At 33.4% G+C, this 15,502-nt stretch overlaps 1 protein-coding gene across 1 annotated transcript in view; it reads left to right on the top strand.

The window, feature by feature from the left end:
- Positions 1–15,502, top strand: part of LOC101924220 (connector enhancer of kinase suppressor of ras 2-like) — a 213,117-nt gene that overhangs the window by 142,717 nt on the left and 54,898 nt on the right. Inside the window, exons 11-14 of the mRNA XM_055818168.1 lie at positions 3,528–3,661; positions 4,310–4,515; positions 9,299–9,384; positions 10,827–11,081. Of these exons, the coding sequence (XP_055674143.1) occupies positions 3,528–3,661; positions 4,310–4,515; positions 9,299–9,384; positions 10,827–11,081 (681 nt within the window). The remainder of the gene's footprint in view (positions 1–3,527; positions 3,662–4,309; positions 4,516–9,298; positions 9,385–10,826; positions 11,082–15,502) is intronic.

Below are 15,502 nucleotides of genomic sequence, written 5' to 3'. Positions count from 1 at the left end.
TGTCTTTATAATTGATAGTCCTGTTTGGGTTTATTTTTACTGTTTATTAAAATTGCCTTTTTTGATTTTGTATAATACTAAAATATTATATTAAATACTCTTACTAAACTATTATTAAATAAATATTGTTTTAAATAATACTAAAACACCCCTATGCTAATTTGCAGATACCTAAACCCACTGGAATTCCATGTCTGATGTTGCAGACATGGGGTGAAACTATACATCTTTGCTGCCTTCCCTCTGAGCTCCAGATCATAGAATTATATTTGCTGGAATGATCTGGGTGATGATAGAGGAGAAAGTGGGTGTTCTCTTCATTAAAGACTCCCAGGCCAGATAAGTGAAGTTTTTTGTGAGCAAATAACAGAATCGCCCAATATCATTTATTTGGATCAGGTGCATCCTTTGAGAAAGGGATAGAAACAGGCATTGTTCCAAAGACACAATGTCTGGAAAATTCTTGGAAAGCACTGAAGAGAGGTATTTTTTCATGCAGAAAGTGGAGAAAATAAATAAAGCTGAGAGGGAGGAGGCAGGAGACAGCTTATCTGAGAGCAATCATGAAGCAGTGTATTTTCTTAAAAACGCACAACCCTCATATAAGCAAAGTGAACTTCAAGAGCACACACTTCTGTAAACTTGGTGGATGAGCTCTTACAGTATGCCAATCAAAAAGGGAAGAAAAAGAGCGGGGCGGGGGGAGGTGGCACTCTTTTACCATTATTTTTCAAAAGCATTTTTTGTAAAATTGTAAATGATGAATGAATTTTAGTAAGGTTAGAAAACCAAGAAGTATAATGCTTGTCTTCAGAAAGGGGAAACACAAGAGACAGGGAATTATGTGTCAATTAATATGCACAAACAGTTTGCAAGCACTTGGAAGATAACCAATGAGTAAAATCAACATGAATTTATTATGAAGAAATCATTAAACAGATTTAATGCTCTTATGTGAGCAGTTAACTGGCCTCGTAGATAGAAAAGAAGCTGTATATCTTGCTCTGATATTAATACCTTTTCTCATAAGTTTGGCATAGAGAGTTAAGGACTAGGTGAAACTGAGATTGAATGGGTGGAAAATTACTGGATAAACTTGCCTAACAAATACCTGTTAATGATTCACTTTCAAACGAAGAATGTAACTTTTAGTGTTCGACAGCTAGGTGATACACGTGGTTTTGTTCCATGTTTTCATGACAACCCAAAGGAGTTGCTTACTAAATTTGCATAGATTGCTAAACCAGGAGGGCCTGCGAATGCAATGGAGTCTTGGCTGGTAATTAAAAATGTGGAAATTCTAGTTTGGAAAACTAGAAAAAAAGCTCTAAAAATGAAATTAAGGAGGGCAAGAGTAAAGTATGCTACTGGGAAATAATAAAATGCAGTTTTAAAGAATGTGGCAACTGAATAATACAACAGTAATTCCAAATAATATGGAAATTACAGTAAAGAAAAAGTTGAATGTCATGTTGGAAGGAACAAAAATACCTGACTGAAAGACATAAACAGGAATATTAAACACAAGTGAAATAATTGTTGTGCTTTATTCAGTATTGGTACAATCTGAGCTGGGTACTGATTACACCTAGTATACACTGGGTACACATAGTCTAATCAGTTGGAAAAAGTACAGAGCATGCTACAATTCATTAATGTTTTAAAAAACAAGCCCTATAACGGAAAAATTGGGGGGGGGGGGGGGGGTGTTTGTATAGTTCTTGTTTTCTAGCCAAAATAAGGGGAACCAGTATTCAGAATGTAAAAAAAAATGAAAGTTTTAACTTTCTGGGATAGGAAGAACAAGAATTGAATTAAATTGAAGCAAAACCGATTATATTGCTATAAGGTCAGATATTATTAAAAATCTATCAGGAATAGAGGAATAGCATGGCTATCACCCTCTTGGGGGGCAAATTTAACAGTCATCTCTCCCCACCCCTTTTTCTGTTGTTAACTTCATTGAATATCCTGTGACCTTGAAGGCTGCTGAATATACAACCATCGAAAAGAAATTATTCATAAGAGACTTGGTATAGGTGTTTTCTGATTCTAAAATAGTTTCTGCTTGTCTTTCTGTGAGGGTGATAATTTATATCTTGACTCATGGGAAACTGTGTCCAGCTGCAGGTAAGTTGGGGGATTACTAGAATGTGTTATTATATAGTCTTTTTATTAATACTGCCACAGCAAAACTTCAGAAATAATGGTAGTATTCTGGATGTAGTGGTTGATAGTGTGTATAATGTGGTAGGACCTCATTTCCAAAGATATGAGAAAGTAAGTAGTGAATGATTCTTGTCTTTGGCAGTCAATTCTTATGCATTTATACTGATAATACAAAAGAAACCTAAAACATTTGGTTAGAATATAAGAGGCTTAACAATAAGCATAAAAGAGTAGTTTAATTTGGAACCCTGTGCAGACTGACATTCTCACCAAAAAAAAGTCTTTTTTTGGTATCCTTTTACTTTTTGAATAACGTAAAAATAATTTCAGTGTTTATCTCTAGAATATAGAAAGCCTTGTATTCAGAAAAAGATTATAATTGATCTTTGAGGCTTTCATCCAATTTTTAGGTCACTGTGTATCCCTTCCACCTGTAGAAAACGAGTTGTATCTATTCAAGCACAATTTTGTATTTGAATGGGAATTTTTCATATTAAAAACCGTAAACAATAATATGAAGAAAAGTATTTTTTATTTCTTGAATATAAACACAGACTTTACTTTGGCTGGAAAATATCCTTTGTGTATGTATTTTTCTATCCTGCACAGAATATTTGATTGTATTCCTTATAGCTATTGACTTGAGCTTCCCTACGGCCTTTGAGTAAAAGAATCGTGTTTAAATTAATTTAATTTTTTTTAAAAAAAACCTAAAATCCCAAAAGACACCCAAACGTTATTAATACCTTTAATATTTTTGATGCTCATATTTATTGCTTAGGTTAATCTATATTCCATTGCTGGTTACCATACAACCTATATATGCATCACTGTGGTACAATCATCACGGCTACAGGTTCAGTAAAAGAATAAGAAACAACAAATGACTATGAATTCTGTTTTCTTAAAAAACCCCTAGGGATTCTGTCCTCTTAACAATAAATCTTCTACTGAAACCAACATTATAGTTATGAATACTTTCATTCAGTGCAAGTATTCCAGAGTTCTGTAATTAATTTTTGTATTAATGCCATTTAATAGTGTATGTCCTTTTCCCCCATATAATTGATTTTCTGCATTGGTTAAAAATCATATTTTGATTCTGAGTCTCAGATTTTCCCATGGGATGGCTTTTAAATTAATTTCCCTGGCCTTTTGTCAGTTTCTTGCATAACTAGTCTTGAACCCTTTGGTAAAACAGCATTTCAGTAGACAACTTTTTTTTAAAGAAACCAGTAATTTGAAAAAAATGGCTACTAGAAAAAAAGATGTCAAGATTCTTAAAATTATGCACATTGACATAGTTGTTACTTGTAGCACAGAAAACAGTTTATTATTCATGTGCCTTTTTTTTACAGCCTGTAATTCCAACCAGTCCTACAAGTGGTTCTACGACACCAACAAGTACAATGGGCGTATCTTCAAAAATGGAGAACTCTGCACTCCAGGATGTTTTCATTCTCTCTCCCATGTCAGGACTTTATGGCCCCAGGTATTTACATCCTATGGAACATTAAGAAAGATGGTTTATACAACTACTCAAATCTTTAGAGACTTATAACTTCAGCTGAAGATTTTTATTATAAAATGCAAGTTTGTGACAGAACAAGGTTTGAAGATTGCTGGTGATAATACGCTGACTGCAAAGCAAGCTTCAAACAATATACCTAATAGCAACTAGTGTGAGTTTGTCATAAAGTTTTTACCCAATAGGCATCCCTATGGGGGAGAAGACAGGTTCTGTCAACTGATCCCAGAAGTGAGGGAAGAAGTCTTCCCTCACTTCTCCCCTCAGTTGTCCACTTCTTACACTTCATAGTACATTGCATATTCATTTATCACACAAAGGATTAGTTACAAGTTTTTGACTTCTAATGCAAGTTAGAATGCGTCCTCAGATAGCACTACTGAAGTTAACTTCATAAACATGAAGTTTAACTATCTTGCAGTTAAAAAGGAACCTAAAGATTATTTCATTAATTTACATTTGTTGAATTGAATCACTTTCATAAAATTTCTCACATATAGCATTTCAATTACAGATGTTTTTATTTGTAGTGTTTGGGAGAGACAGTTGTATGCTTAAGCTTTATCATAAAATGGTTAATTTCTCCATAATCTTCTGATTTACTGTTTTTAGGGATGAAATTGGAATAATGTCTTGTGATGACATCAGCAAATTTGGAAAGTCTGGAATGAAAGGTTCTGAGTCTCCAAGCTATTTTCTGGAGCATGAAAGTGGGAAATATTACACTTTAATTGAAGGTGAAGGCCACCCCATGGGCTCAGAGTACGAAAGAAGCAGAGCTACAGGAGTACGGAGAAGAGAAAAAACACCTACTCATGGTAGGCTTGATTTTTTTGATATTTTTTAATTTACCAAATTTACAAATTGTGCTATTAACACTGCAACACCCCCAAATATCTGTCATTCTTTGTTAGACCATAACCTGTTGGCTTTGAATACTAGACAAAAGTTTATGTGAAGGAATAATTAGTATAATTACAAACTAATGTTCATGATCAGGAGCGTCTAAGTTACTTTATAGATTTATTCTGCAGTGCATACTTAAAAATTTCAATGATACTGAGCTTCATATTATTTGGAAGCTAGCATCTTGATTTACTCAGTTTCATTCACAAGCTCTTGGAGTTTATTCTAGTTGCAGTGCTCCGAGCTGTTAAACTTCAACGGAAGACCCGAAAAAACTTACTTTTGGTATGAAAGTATCCATAAGATGTAAGACACTCCAAAATGCAGTGCTGTATTAAATGGATGTAGTTACATGAGTAGTATCCTACAGTGCATTTGTTAATACTACAAATATATTTCAAAATCTTAGAATGAGGACTGCTGAAATATATGACCTACTAAAACAATAATTAACTTATATAGAAATTTTGTGTGTGTGTAAATCCATATGAGTGTACAGGTATACAAACATGTATGTACTTGTATATGGTATACGTATCTATGGAAAAGGTACTGCTTTTTCATGAATTGACAATATTTTTTTTTTGCCTATCTGCTAAAACTGATTTGCTTGGTGTTTGAATTTTAGAATACTACTAAAATACAGCACTGTATTCTCCATATATTTTCAGTGGTTTTAATTTCAAGACAGTTATTTTTAAAAATTTACAGACTTAAGATAAAAGATTTTTTTAAAAAAACTTGTGATTATCTCATATTTTGAAAAGGGCATTATTTCTGAGCCTTAGAGTAAGCGTTGACTCCTCCTTCCGATCATAGCATTCTGATGGTTAGGAGCTATCTTTTGAGATAAATATTCAATAAGTACTTCATTCACCTACTATGAGACTAAGGTTTTTTTTCCTTTCATTTTGCTAAAAGAAGTTGCTAAACTTTTTTGGTTTTGGTATCTAGGAAAAAGGAAACCTCTCACAAGCTCAGAGTAGTAAAGAAGTATGTGTTTGTAAAGAACACAGGTAATAAAAACATGCTGCAGTTCAATGGAAATAATACCAAAGGCAGTTACAGTGGAAGATCTAATAATAGCTGAAATGGAACACCACTGGGGAAAAAAACAGAAAAATCTTTAAGCGCTCCAGGCACAGATTCTGTTGGTCTGCCATAGAACTGGTTACTCTGATGCAGGATTTGATACTATGGATGTTATTAAATGTAGTTTCCTGTGGTTCTTTCAGTTGTTAGCACTTAGGGATGATGCAGCTTTCTTGTTCCCATTCTCAGACTGAGAATCCGTGGTTCTTACCACCATAAATGTTAGAAGAGGGTGCAAATGATGACCCCACATGCCAAACCTGAATTTGATAGTTAAGCTGTACAAATATTTTCCTAGGTCAATAAATATTTGCTGAATTTCTCTTACTATATGCATGGTATCTATGGCAGCATTTATGTAACTTACCGGGGTTACAGTTTCACCTGCATTACCTTTTGGCTAGGATCAGCTAACGAGTGATAGTTAAGCAATTTCACCTGCTGTTTTGAGAGCAGAGAGGGTAGAATTCAAGTCTGAAAACGACAGCTGCAAGGATTCTTCAAATTACGTCAAGCTCCAATGATAGTTCACTGCAGCTAGAGAGTGATAATTAGTGTAGTTAGACTTCCCCAGTGGAGGACATCCAACTTCCCAAATGGTGTTCTGGTTTTGTCATTCTAATAGTTTAAAAGCAGTTTTATTTTATGTTTATCAATTAACAGAACTTTTGTCCTGGCTTCATAATTTGCTAACTACAGCTGGATTTATGGAAAAAAATGGCAAAGTATCAATTTTAAAATGGACAGGTTCATGTATATGCACATGTACATTACCTTTTCAGAATAATAAAATTTTAATAGATCTTTGTTATATATAGGATATTTTTAGTAAATTGTACAGCCATATATTTGGTGTTTGAAATAGCTGTAACACTGAAATGTAGGATTCCTTCTTAAATCTAGTAATATTCAGTCTTTATCTCCCTGATAAGTGATGTCACATTATTATAAAATTAGAATGAAAGATAAATTTTAACTGTGATTAAAATTGGAGTCAGATGGATGTATTTGGCTTGCTTTCATAAGTTCATGCTGCATGTTGACTTAAAATGTTGGGCTCTGTGCCCGATCCCAGTAATAAGTAACATTTTTCTTGTTTATGATGGACAGTTCAGATTTTCTGTAACTTTGAAAATCTAGAAAGAATTTGATTTTTAGGTCTGAGGAATATGCTTTTGTTTCAAAAAAAATTGCTAAACTAGAATTTTTTAAACTACAGATTAATCTGTCAACTAACAGACTCCCAAATACAGATTTTTTTCTACTGCAGTAGAATATTTTATACTTCTGACTTAAAGATATACGTTTGAACTGTGAAAGTGACAATGGGTCTTTTGGTGGAAAGACAAGGTTTATGGTAGATTGATTAAACACGTACTTGATGCTGGAACTAGGTAGCCATGGGCAAAGTAAGGAAAATAAAACCTCTGAAGTTGTTCGTGGTTGAGTAGATGCTTTCATTATTGCCAGGACTCACACAAACCACTGCTCAGGAATTCCTGCCATGGTCCTACCAGAATGAAAGCAATCATTAGAAACCAGTCTCTGTTGCAGCTGGTAGGCAGAAGGATACTCAGGTAGATGAGATGCTCAGTATTGATAATATATATGCAAAATGCAAGAAGGCAAATAAGTCCATTTTCTCAAACTATGTGTGAAAATTAACCTTGTATTTATAATTGCTGCAGTATTTTTTATTTTTTTTTTTTTTTAAATCGAGTGTTTACACTAATATTAGTCTGACTTTAACATGCTATGGTATTTAGAGTCCTTGTAGCAATGGATATCAAATCTCTTTATGTGCCAGAGGCAAAACCATCATAAATAAGTATTATTGTTTTCTTTCAATTTATACTGGTATACATGTACACAATAATTTTCTACTCAGAAAAATACCCAAGTTGCAATATTAAAATAGTTTATAGATTACATTTGTTTGCAAAAGAACTTGGAATTAAAATAAGCAGTATGCAAAATCACTAGTTCCTGTGTTTGGCTTGTGTATTTCCTCTCTTAAATTTCTGGTTTTGATGTCGATTGTGCTGTGGCATCTGATGTTTTTGTTACAAATCTCTTCAGAGCTTCAGACCTTTATTCTCTTCACAGAAATACTTCTAAGTTTTATTATGGTGATCTGCACTTGTTATATGGATTCTTATTTTCATATTTTTGTTTTTTAATTTATAATCTTGTTTCTCAATCTTTTCCATATTACTGATTTCCTTTTCTTTGGTTTATGGAGGGTTTTTTCTTAATTCTGTTCTTCTAAAATCAAATTTGAGATTAGCAGTTGAATAATGCATTTGTAGTTAAAAGTAGTTTCAACTGTTAGGCAGACAGGAAAACTACGTACATTTTCCATACAATTAGATATACACAAACTTTTATGGTATGAGTGAAAGCATAATATAGGGAAATCTCAGTACTCTACGTATATGCTACCCCTTCAATTTTCATAAAATCATGTTATCCAGAAGCATACTTGTCTTATATACCTGTTTGTTCTTAAATCCTCCTAATATTTTAGTAGCTAAAAAACTGTATTTTGGAAGAATAGTGGGGGAAAAAAACTAGCATACAGATAATCCACAGAAAATACTGTCACCCTAATAATCCTGGGGAAATTGATAATGAAACTTTTGTTCACACTTAAATTCAATAATTAACCAAGAACCAGAACAGTAGCAAGATACTTCAAAAAAATGTGCTCGAGTGCTACATAAACACACTAAATTTAGTCAGCTGGCATACGGAAAAAGGAATCTTTGATTATATGGGTCAGACAAAACTTAAACCATAATCTAGAGAGTATATTTCTGTGTTTTGTGATAATAATGCACACTGACAAGGCCAAAGTGCTAATGTTTTATAGTCAGTTTTGTAATATTCCTTCTTTAATGGCTTGCTATCAGTGTTCTGCTGATACTGTAGTAAAGAATGACTAATGTACATTAATTTCTTACAGCCATAGTGCCATAAAATCATATTAATTAAAGCCCCAATGTCTGAATCTTCTTTTTTGTTGTTGTAACCAAACTGCACACCATGCTTCCTTTTTAAGGCATTTGGAATTAATGTTCCTTGAAATGAGATCCCCTCATTAGTCACCATGGGATTTTCCAGGCCAGATAGGTTTTACTGTTTAACTGATAGATATGTAATGTTGTATCAGTATTCATAGTTATGATAATTAATATTAATTAATTGATATTAATATAATGATGTATAAATACTTTTACTAAAGCATATTAGTTTCTTTAAAAACTGATTCTCTCTTTATTCCAAAACACCTATTTAATGTGTGAGCAAGTTTTTAAGAACACAGTTGAAAAATAAATTTGTAATCTTCTTTACGTTTATAAGTGATTTCACCATAGTCACATAGGTACTTTCCTTCAGATCGGTATAATGAAGAGGAAAACCCAGCATCAGGCGATGCTTAATTGATCTTGAATGCTACAGCTTTCATAATGCTTCGGTGCTGATAAAAAGGATTGCTCTGAAGGGTCATGTCATGCCTGTGATTTATAGACATTACTTATTCTATAGCCTTATATTTTTAGTCTTCAAAAATTATATTGGTTTATCTTGAATTGTTTCCAGGAGATTTAAGGCCTGTTTCTATGCCTACTGAATATAGTTGGATAGGGGAGTCAAAAGAACAAAACATGTTCAAGAGGGGAAGCAGAGGTGAGTATTTTTTTTTGCCCATTCTCTAAGATTTTTCTTCTTTGTTACTTAAGAAGCATGAAGGTATCATCACAGGAACCAATTTTCCTGAGTGTCACAGAGAATATAAAAAAGCCTGTTTACTGTCTGGGGTTTGGTGTTTCTATTTCTGAAAATTTAAAAGTTTGTATTAGTTGGAGGGATTTACTCTAATTCTAGTACAAAGATAAATAAACATCAAGGGAAAAGACTTATAACATTCAGATATATGTTAATTGCAATCAGTTCTTAATCTTCACATTTCTGGAAAACAATGGTGTTCTAGAAGTAAGGTAATGTCCTTTGAGACACACTTTGATTAGTATGAATAAATATTTGAAACCAGAATCAGCGGTTGTACTGTCAGTGTTCAGACCAGCAGTTCTAATCATATAAACTTCTATTAATTCCAGTGGGAATTATGAACTTTGGAAGAAGCATGGTGATAGCAAAGTTTCTTTTTTCCTATTTTTTCCTCTGTTAAAAAGCAATTATATAATTCAAAATATATTCTTCCAACATGCAAATATATTTATTCCTATGTTTATTGTTATGCCAATTGTTAAAGATTCTTAAATAAATACTGTTTTAGGCACACTGTGGGTAGCTGAAAGGAGTTCAACTTGACTAGTTACAATGTGACAAAATTGAATTACATTCTTGAAAATTAATACAGGATTTTAAACTACCTTTTTCAGTAATCTTCCATTCCAAGAGAAAATAAATATCATTTAAGGCACAAGCCTTTTCTGATTTATTCCAAATACGCTGATTTATGTTTAGTTTGTATTTCACTGTTATAAATTCCTTTCCTTAGACTTGATGCCTGGTCAGTTCCCATTTTGAAATTGTTCCCAAGTATACCGTGCATCTCCTTAAGACCATTATTCCAATTTGTCGGGTTCCTTGAAATTACAATCCTTGTCCCTGGAATGGTCCCAGAGATGCTTCCTGCTTGGTACAATTTACAAATATTTTATGTGTTAGCCACTTTCACCTCAAATGGCAGAGAGGCATCAGTAAATGTGGCACTGAGTCCAGTGCGAGCCCTCACAATTCATTTGACATTCACATCAGTCTTTCTGCTTTAATAGTACTGGGTGTTGATCTTTGGCATTTCACTGAAACCTTTTGGCTGTATTTAGGTTTTCTTTGTTACACAAGCCATACGATGTGGACTAGCTTCATGCCATCTGTCATGCAAGGACCTGGGTATGCTCCACCATCTTTCAGTGCCTAGGTTTTGTGCCAACTACTTAGTTTGCACTTGATTGGAACCTTGGTGCAAATAAGTTTGCAGACGAAAGAGCTTCAGAGAAAAGTGGGGAATTAACCAAATTGACAATATAGATGCAGCCAAAATGGTTCTCTCTTTATTTCCTCTTACTAATGTTTTTTTTTTCTTTTTTTTCCTCTAACAACTGACTCTGAGAATTCACTCCTGCGGTATCTGAGTGATGACAAGATACTGGTTATCCAAGAAGAGCCTTTGACACAAAAAGACAACAAAAGGGACACAGGTCGTAGGTCAAGAAAAAAGGGCAAAAACACAAGCAGTCCAAACTACCCTATTAGTCCACCTGTATTGACGTCTACTATTAATGTTAGGCTCGAGCCTGGACAGCAAGATGTCTTGAATTTCTCACTAGCAGAAAACAATACAGTTCCACTTTACCATGTAAGTACATAACAAAATATTTTTTTTTTACCTATTACCTATTTTTTACCTAAAAAAACTATTACCTAAAGTACATGGAAAACACTACAATATTTTCTTTTCAGGATTGATACAACTATAAAGGCATATTCTTCTACTGTGTGTTGTAATGTTACATTCTATAGCCCAAGAAAGCTGATTAATGTCAGTATCACGATAGATTTCACTTAAAAACAGCCTAGACACAGTGCAAAAATGAAAGGCAAGGACCATTTGATATCGGATGCTTCAAGTAAAATACTGCTCTTAATTACTCAGTTTCACTGAGTTTAGTTTAATTTGACCATATTATTTTTTCAAAAGTTCATAAGGATCTTATACTCAGCTTCTGGTAATAATTATAGATTAGTCTATATGCTTTTATATTTCCACTTCAAGCACTATGTCTTGTAAAGACAGATAAGCTTAATGGAGTTACTGTTTATTTAAATTGCAGTACCATGGCAACAATCTAGTAACATGAATTTGTTCGTACTGATAATGGAGGAAATATTTTGGACTAAAACCTATGGAGACAATATAATTAATCAGATGAATGACCAGCCAGTTCTTGTAGCTACTGTGAGACAGCACTAGGTTCTCCTGACTGTCAGCTAGTGCAGAATTTCACTGTACTGATCTGGATGTCTTGAAATATTCAACAGCCTTTCAGAGATCAGTCCTCACAGCTCATGCTTTGTATGTGCATATTGCTTTTTATAGAAGCATTCTTGAATTTTACTCATAGTCCTACCATTTGGAGGGGACTGCTCCATTCTCATGACACAGAGTAGTAGCTTCAAAGTATTTTGTGCTCAAACCTTACTATCTTGAGGGCAGTTTTTACTGGAAAAGAAGCCTATTTCCTCCCCACATTTGTATGGAACCTTGCAAAGGTGCATTTATTTTCTAATCATGGTGCATTTTCTTCTAGAAAGATATAAGTGAAAAAGCAGAACTTGTAGCAAGTTTCTTCAGACTTTTCTGCATTTGGGGCTTCTATTTGGTGCTTCTCTCTTTGAGCAAAATCTTGGGAGATAACTGCATTTGCATCAAGTCTGAGAAGGTTCACCTCAGGGGTGAAATATAGCCATTGATTCATCTCTGTTGCTGCAAGCTGTCAACATTTTATAGCCTGAAGATCAGATACTTTTATTATGAATTCAGGAAATTTAAGTTTTCCTTTCCTATGCCACTTCAAATTAGTATTTTTGGAAAAGGAGTAAGATCTTTTTCTCCAACTTCAGAGAAAGTCAGGTAGTTTATAAATCAAGTCATGTGATTGTTTAGCAGGAGATATTTATTCTGTCCATAAACTTACAGAGATAATCAGGATCACAAAGTCAAAGAAAATTATTTCAAATCCAGAGAGAAAAGCAGTAGCTAGTTTACTAGGATGAATGAGAAAATTATTATGCAATTCTGCAAAAAAACCTGAACAATATTTCATTACTTGGTAGATTAATCAATTTGTTCTGGTTAATTTTTGGAAGAGTGATGCTGACTTCCAAAGAAAGGAAAATGGGGTATATGTGGTAAAATGCTAGTTGCACCCTTTAAATAATGGTAGTTGTTAGTAAAGTTCCCAGAGTCAAGCCTGTTGTCATGTGATTTATTTTTCATCATCAATGCAAACTCTATTTAAAGTCCTAAGTCCTGGGAAAGTTAGGATAAAGGTTGCTGTTTAGTTCAGTTAAACCTGAATTTAATGCTTGGAGTTTTTTAAGAAATCACCAAATTGAATCAGCTCTATTGCCCTTCTAGCCTGGCAATGACAAAAGTCTTAACTTCAGGGGAAGGTATAAGGAGGCAGATACTGAGCAACAGACAAATCTCACCAAAGTAGTCAGAAGCTGGTAGTCCTGAAGTGAATACTCTTTCAAAAATAAAACTGGCATTTCTCTTGAAGATTAACATGCCACATACTCACCATGATTTCAGAAGTGTATATTATATTGCACAATTTCCATACCATCATATAAGCTTTATGTTCTATATAGCAGTCTGCAAATCACTCTATACAGAAAAAAACCCAGTTGTATATTATAGAAATATTATCTTAAATGTCTGTGATATTATAATACACAGATTTAAACTGTTTTTGTTAATTGTTTTCTGTTGGTAAGTCACAGTGACTAGGAGCAGTTCTTCATTCTGTGGCTTTCATTGTGTATTAAGAGAAATGCAATTGTTTGAAACAGACATGATAAATTAATAATGTGATATTGTATGATAACACAATAAATATGGAAAAAGAACCTAAAGATATATGTCAACTGTAAAGGGTCTAAAGGAAAAGCAGGAAACTGGAAAAAAGGTGGTATCATGGGTGGCAAAAACATTACATGTAGTGATTGATCTACTCAAAAAGCCAGTGCAGCACGTGTTTCATAAACTATTATACTGTGTAGTAATTACAGAGGAGGACACGTGTAAAATGATTATTCATGGACTGACAAACTGGTTTGAATTCTTTTATCATCTAAATCTTCTGAACAACATTAGAGATGGACCTTTGCAGTCCTTCAGGAGATAGTCATAGGAATCGGAATATCTCAGGCACTTAGTCAACTGCCTTCTAAATATACAAGAGGAACTGAGTCAACAAATATACAAGAGTTGCTGACACAGGTTTTGTGGGTTCTTGCCAGTACAGAATCATTTGTATTAACAATGTCTTTCCACTTTGAATACTGAAAGAATTCTGAAAAGCAAAGCAAAAAAATTAGCATATCTATCCTAAAAGATAGCTACTGAGAATGGAAACATTAGATATCAAAGAATGTTTAATGGCATCTTGATATCAAAAAGGAAGAGAAAAATATCAGGTAGTTGTGTTTCTAGGTAGAAATTTAGGTTTTAAGTAGTCATTTCCTTAATATCTAAAGGTGTTTACCAGGATTTTCATAAACATTTTAATATATTTACTTAATTGCATAATGAGATTTTATTCTATCAAGAGTTCATTCCACAAGACTAAGGTAAAATGAAGATACTTCTAAACCTTACCTAACTAAATTACCATAAAACAGCTTTTGTTACTTCCGTATTAAAAAAACCCACACAAAACAAAAAAAAAAAATTCTGAGAACTTACCTCTTCCTTCCTCTTCTATTCTATGTTTTGTTTTTTCTCAGCTGTCTGGCAGCAGTAGTATTAGATGAAAAAACTGATTTAGTTTTTTCATTTGCTTTTTTGGTTTGTTTTTTTTTTTTTTTTTAATGGAAGTCAAACCTGCATAACTGTTATAATCAAACTCCCATGAATTCCTTTACCCTTAACACATGCCCAGAACAACTTTTAGATATATTTCAACCCAGATAAATGCTTTGGAAAAATGAGATTATACTGTTAAATATGATCTTAATCATCCTTAGTAAAGGGAAGGTGATAGTGTCTTGTAAGCAAACAAGTATGGCATTACGGAAGGAGAAATTGAGATATGCAATGTCATTTAGCCTTTGCTTTATTTTCTAAGCACTTACATAAATACATACACACACACACACACAAAAAAGGCACTTATCTAACAGTAGTTTAAATTACCAGACATCGATGTAAGAATTTTTACAAAATTGGTAATTGCATAGATTCACCACTAGATTGATGCTTTGGAAGGAATGTTGATTTGGAACCTAAAATTAAACAATTAGACTGATTTCATAAGTTGCTGTGAGGATGCAGAGTTACTATATAAAATGGATATTTAGGTAATGCAATATTGGCAGTATGCCCAGGATATAAAATGATGCATAAAGCTAAGTTGCAGGAAAATATTACTGTCAAGAAACACTGCCCCTTTCAGGACATATTTATAACTCTAATTTTAATTGATATGCAATTCTGTAATGCATGTTAGACAATCTGAGGAAGAGTCAATTACAACAAGGTTGTTAGAATTAATTATTAATCAATAGAGTATTTATTAGAACATGACTTCCTATGTTTTCTAATGCTTCACTTCTGACGTGATATTGTTTACCAGATTAAGCCTATACAGTGAGGCAGATGTAAGTATCACAAAAGTATATCCATTATAGCATTGTGGAAATATACTATTGGAACATACCCTGGGCTTACAAGAATAGAGTTAAAATGTGAATACGTTTTTGGTTTGTATTACCAGAGCTCATTCTGAAAAAAGTTAACTTACCAAGTAGGACTCCTGCACAGTAGACCAGATGTACGTGAGAAACTTCTCATTTTGCATTTTTCACCATTAAAAACCCCACAAAAATTCTTTTATGGAAAACACTCTCCATCCTTAAACTAATGTTCAGGATTTTAAAAAACTCTAATGAACCGTACATTTTCTACTGCTTGGTTACATTTTGAGGTATGGGATCCAGCTTCTGTCTAAAAGGAATACTGAAGTTCTTATTCCAGACCCAGTCTGAAAATTC

The sequence above is a fragment of the Falco peregrinus genome, chromosome 13, assembly GCF_023634155.1.
Source record: "Falco peregrinus isolate bFalPer1 chromosome 13, bFalPer1.pri, whole genome shotgun sequence".
Lineage (NCBI taxonomy): Eukaryota > Metazoa > Chordata > Aves > Falconiformes > Falconidae > Falco > Falco peregrinus.
The sequence above is the reverse complement of the archived record's forward strand: the minus strand, read 5'-3'. Positions and strand labels throughout refer to the sequence as shown.